This window comes from Zalophus californianus, chromosome 4 (assembly GCF_009762305.2).
Source record: "Zalophus californianus isolate mZalCal1 chromosome 4, mZalCal1.pri.v2, whole genome shotgun sequence".
NCBI lineage: Eukaryota > Metazoa > Chordata > Mammalia > Carnivora > Otariidae > Zalophus > Zalophus californianus.
Genome location: NC_045598.1, coordinates 11,672,240 through 11,677,525, shown reverse-complemented (window position 1 = coordinate 11,677,525; position 5,286 = coordinate 11,672,240). Strand labels below are relative to the sequence as shown.

General features: G+C 64.2%; 1 protein-coding gene across 1 annotated transcript; it reads left to right on the top strand.

The window, feature by feature from the left end:
* The first annotated feature begins 363 nt into the window (after positions 1-363).
* Positions 364-4,308, top strand: HSPB7 (heat shock protein family B (small) member 7). The gene is made up of 3 exons (XM_027583779.2): positions 364-649; positions 1,167-1,300; positions 2,518-4,308. Exons 1-3 carry the CDS (start codon positions 457-459, stop codon positions 2,695-2,697), a joined length of 507 nt encoding a protein of 168 aa, XP_027439580.1. The 5' UTR covers positions 364-456; the 3' UTR covers positions 2,698-4,308.
* Positions 4,309-5,286: the final 978 nt, after the last annotated feature.

Genomic DNA, 5,286 nt, shown 5'->3' with positions numbered 1-5,286 from the left:
CTGATGGCGGAGGCACAGTCCTAAACCCCCTCCCCCCCTGCCAGGCTGAAGCGGGAGACAGGACACAGAAACACCACACACACACACACACACAAGGTCCTGTGGCGGGCACGGGGGGTCTGAGCGGCGAGAGGACAGGTTGCCCCCCGCCCCGCCGCTGCGGAGGCCCCGGGCTGGACTTATCGGCCTGGAATGCCGGGCTGTGAGCTCAGCCTGGGCCTGCGTGTGCTCGACTGTCAGCAGTGCAGCCTCACCAGCGAGGATTTCCAGCCCCCTCCGGGCCGAGGCAAGGCCTAAATTTAGCTGGGAGACAAGGGGCTGGCCCCAAGCCCAGGGACGGTCCAGCCTTATAAAGCGCCGGCAATCAGGGCCGGGCACACTCTCCCCCGAGCCTGCTGCCCACACGCTGTCCTGTCCCCCTGCCTGCCTGGCCAGGGCCCAGCCGCCGGCCCGTGGATGAGCCACAGGACCTCTTCCACCTTCAGAGCGGAGAGAAGCTTCCATTCCTCCTCGTCCTCGGCCTCCTCGGCCTCCTCGGCCTCCCGTGCCCTCCCAGCCCAGGACCCGCCCATGGAGAAAGCCCTGAGCATGTTTTCCGAGGATTTTGGCAGCTTCATGCGGCCCCACTCGGAGCCCCTGGCCTTCCCAGGCAAGTTGTTAGGGCTCGGAGGGGAGATGCACAGGGAGGGGACCCCTGCTCCAGGGCACCTGTGAACGTGGCCGCCAAGCTGCCCAGAACAGGTGCCGCCCAACTGGAGCCACGTGTGGCCACCAGGACAGATGTGGCCACAGAGACAGATGTGGCCCCAAGAACGGGCCGGGCTCCAAGAACGGCTGGGGCCCCAGGGGTCAACTCTGATGCCAGTGGCCCCACAGGGCCTCTGGCCAGGTCCTCGTTGGAGCTCTGGAGGACTGGTTGGGGTTGAGGGGTGGGAGACATCCCCCAGCCTCCAGGCCTGGGTGGGCTGCCCCACACAGTGTCACTCAACCCACCACAGAAAAGGTGGGCTGCAGGAGGTGAGGGGAGGAGGGCAGGGGGGTTAGGGACAACAGCTGAGGGGGAGTCAGGCCTGGGGGCCTGCCCCTTTCCCCAAGAGGAGCCAGAAACCCGGGCTCTAGAGGCAGGCCTGCCCGGGGCTCAGCTCACAGCAGCCTTCCCCCTATAGCCCGTCCCGGGGGGCCGGGCAACATCAAGACCCTCGGGGATGCCTACGAGTTTGCAGTGGACGTGAGTGACTTCTCACCTGAAGACATCATTGTCACCACCTCCAACAACCACATCGAGGTGCGGGCTGAGAAGGTGAGCCTGCCCATCCTGCCCGGCTCCACATCTGTACCCTCTGCCCAGTGTCCCCACTGCCATGCCAGGACCCCAGACCCTGACTCGTGCCCCCCACAACCTCCCAGGGCAAACTGGAGACCTGGCTCCTATTGCTTGTAGGCAGAGGCGCCCCCCAGCCCCCACCACTGCCTCTCCCTGCCCCAAGGCGTTGAGATCCTTTGTTCAGGAGCCAAAGGGCAGCTGAGGGAGTCACAGGGGAATGGGAGAGGGCTGGAGGGATGCAGGCAGGGGGCACCTGAGGAGGTGAGGCGAGGGGGGAGCCCAGAGGATGCAGATGGTAGCTGAGTGGGGACAGCTTTTCTGGCAGGCACGTGGGTAGGTGGGGGGGCTCCCCTGGGGAGCTGGGGGGAAGAGTTCCCCCACGTGACACCCTTCAAGCCCCTCTTTCCTCCCCCCACCCGGAGGTTCAGCCCCCATCCTGGGATCCTTGAACGGGGCTCCAGGCTGGGCAGAGGCCCTGCCGTTCAGGGTCAGATGCACTCCACACCCCACAGTCCTTGCACCCGTGGGTCTCAGGGTCACTGGGTCACTAGGGTCTCGGAGTCCCAGTTCCCAGGAGGCCTCTACTGGGGAGGAGGGTGTGGCCTGGCCTGACCAAGGGTGCTGCCCCCAGAGGGTCTGCCCAAGTCTTCCTGCGGATCCTCCAAGGCCTGGCTTCCTCTGCTGAGCACGGGAGGCTTGCTGCCCCGGGACCTCTACCAGAGAAGCCGAGGACTGTGGGCACCAGGACCAGCGGGCAGCACGTGCCAGCCTGCATCCCCCCCCCCACCCCAGTGACTCAGCCACCCCAGGCTCCTCTGGACACTGCGTGCGGGCCAAGCCATGGGGGGAGGGGCAGCCCATCCGCTGGGCTGCTGACACCCCATGTGTCTGGGCCTCCCCGAGGGCAGGGCCCTGCTCCCCCCTGCTGCTCAGGCTGTCTTCTCTTTGCTGCTCGGGAGCTCCTCCCTCTCTGAGCTAGCCAACACCACACCCGCCCCCCCCCCGCCCCCGTGGAAGCACTGGGGCTCCTCTGAGCCCCTCTGTCGCTGTCCCCACCACTGCCACTGGGCCAGCCCCTCAGCACGGGCGCGTGGGGGCCTGGCTGGCGTGACACAAGGGAGAAGGGACGGCGGCTTGACCCCAGCGGGACGGGGGCGGGCACCCTGCGCTGACCCATCGTCACCCCTCCCCAGCTGGCAGCTGACGGCACGGTCATGAACACCTTCGCTCACAAGTGTCAGCTGCCCGAGGACGTGGACCCCACCTCGGTGACCTCCGCCCTGAGGGAGGACGGCAGCCTCACCGTCCGGGCCCGGCGCCACCCGCACACGGAGCACGGCCAGCAGACCTTCCGGACCGAGATCAAAATCTGAGGGCCTCCCTGTCCCGGGCCCCTCCCGCTCCCCCCTTCTCCCCACACTGGCCTGCCAGAGAAGTTTGCCTCATCCCTCATGACAGCTTGCAGCACTTCCCAGCTCAAGCTCCAGGCCCTGAGGTGGCTCATCCCCCCTAAACTGAGGCCTTCTGCTCCCCAGGGCAGGCCAGGGAAACTTTTGCCTCACCTACGGCCCCCAAGATTCCAGATGTGGCCTCTTTCACTGAATCCGGGATAAAGGGATTGAGATGGGAAAGGAAGCTCCCAGAGAACCCACTTTGGGGAAAGGGACTGCGACAGGCAGGATCTCCAGGCAAATAATCTGCAGGACAGACAGACAGACAAACCCTTTGATCTCTGGAGTCTCTGCAGGGCAGGGGTGGAGGGGACAGAGACCTGGGACCCCCTTGACCGAGGGGAGTGGGGGGGAGGCAGAGGCGCTCATCCAAGTGGAACTGCACAGGGAAGCCAGAGGGGACAGCCCCGGCGGGGAACCTCCTCTCTGCCACACCCCAAGCCCCAAGCCCCAAGCCCCAAGCCCCAAGCCCCAAGCCAGGCTGCCTGCCTACCTGGTGCCCCCACCAGCCTGCTGTGCCGGGGCGGGGCCACACAATGTCTGTATATAGATGGGGTTCTTCCAATACACCTGGTTCGTGATAAACTGTACAGCACCCCTGACCCCCACCTCCCCCCCCGCTTGTGTCCCCAGGCAAGGCCTCACTGAGCGGTGGGGCTGGTCCTTCCTCCCACCCCGAGACCAGGGCTCCTGTGGCTGCCTCCCCTGCAGATAGGTCACCCAGCTGAGGTGGGAGAGACAGCATGGATGGGGCCTTAGGTCTTCAAGGTTGGACCCCTTGAAGTTTCTTGTCAACCTTCCCCTGTGGCCAGTCACCTCCCCCATCCTGCCCCCTCTTTAATCGGTGAATCTATAGGCTTGGTGTGTGTATATACCACACACACATGCCCATGGTCACATCCTTCAAATACTGAACAATACCATTAGCTGAGGCTGAATTCAGCATATTCGAAAATCAGATTTTATAATCTCTATTTTTATCAGTGGGGAAACTGAGTCCCTGAGCAGTTGAAAGCCCGGCTCATTCATTAAAGGCTGGATTTGAACCCAGGCTGTGAAAGCTGCCCTCAAGCGGACCCCCTCCCCTCTGAGCACCGGGGAGTAGTTCCCCTCCTTCTGCCTCTTGTGGCCTCTGCCTCCTGCCCCACATCTTCGTGCTGAAGAGTGCCCGGATTGTGGGAAGAGCCCCCAACCCAGTTCCCTCCTAGTCTCCAGTCCAGGGCAGGGCACCTCCAGGGAGGTCATCCTTCATCCTAGGGAGCCTCAGATACCCCCAGTGACACTGGCTCAGTCTCCAACATACAGAAGCAGGGGTGGGGGGGGAAGGGGTGGTTCACAGTAGTTGAGGCCCCCTGGGGGCAGGAGGGAAGGCCAGCTTCTCCCTTCTGCACCTCTTGGTCAGTGTTCTTTAGGGTGGCCTGTCACCCCTGCCATTCTGGGGCCCTTAGGGGATGGCTGGTGGGGGGGAGGGGGCATGGGAAGACCCTAGCATTGTACCGTGCACACACAATAAACAACACAGACTTCTGGAGATCACCTGCCTGAAGTTCTCAAACTTGGGATGTGGCTGGAGGCAGCCAGGGGGAGAAACCCCAGAATAAACTGACATGCCTTCCTTGAGATTTGGGGCCAGGGGTGGCAGCTCAAGTACATTTCCAGGACCTCCCAGAAATGTGGGTGTCATTTGGCTTTCTCCCTCGGCACCAAGACCCACCTGAGCAGGAACCCCAGAATCATTTCCCTGAAAAACCTTGCAGTGCCTTCTCTTCCAACTGCCAGGCACTGTCCCAGGCACAGGGACACCGAAGGCGGGCCAGCTGTCCTGCGTCACCTGCCCTCCTGAAGCCCAGCTTCTGTGAGGGCCAGACCGGCCGAGTGACTGGCTCAGGGTCCCACAGACCCAGCGGCAGGGCAGGGCTGGACCCTGGCTGGAGGGCTGGCTGGTTCGGGGAGTCTCGGTGCGCTCTGGAGGGACCCCACCCCACCCCCAACACCACGAGGCGCCACTGAAACCCGAGCGCCAGGCGCTCCACAGCGCAGCGCGGGCTGCGGGAGGGAGTAGGGGAGCAGAGGGAAGAGGGGGCGCGGTATTTCCAGCCTCCGTGACTCACTGATTCCACTGGGCTATTTGCAGCCCCGAAACTCATCGGCGCGGGGCTTGGGGGTGGAGCCGGGCCAGCTTCCCTGTCTCCCTCAACCCCATCCAGGGTCAGGCTCACCTTGGCTTCCCGATCCCCTGGGTCGCGAAGGGGTCGGGGGCTGGGCGGCGGGCAGCCCCCAGCTGGGAAAAGGGGCAGCTCCCCCCACATGGCCGGTGGGGCCCAATACACCCACCCCCCGGCCCCAGCAGCTCTCTCCCCAGACCGAGGTTTGGGGAGATGAAAGATTTCCCGGGGGACAGAGCAGAAGCTGTGTCTGAGAGAGCCCTCCCACCAAGGTGACCCTGCAGAGGAGGAGGAGGGAGGGGAGATGGAGACGGCAGGCCCTCTTTCATCGGCTCCGCCCCCTGGG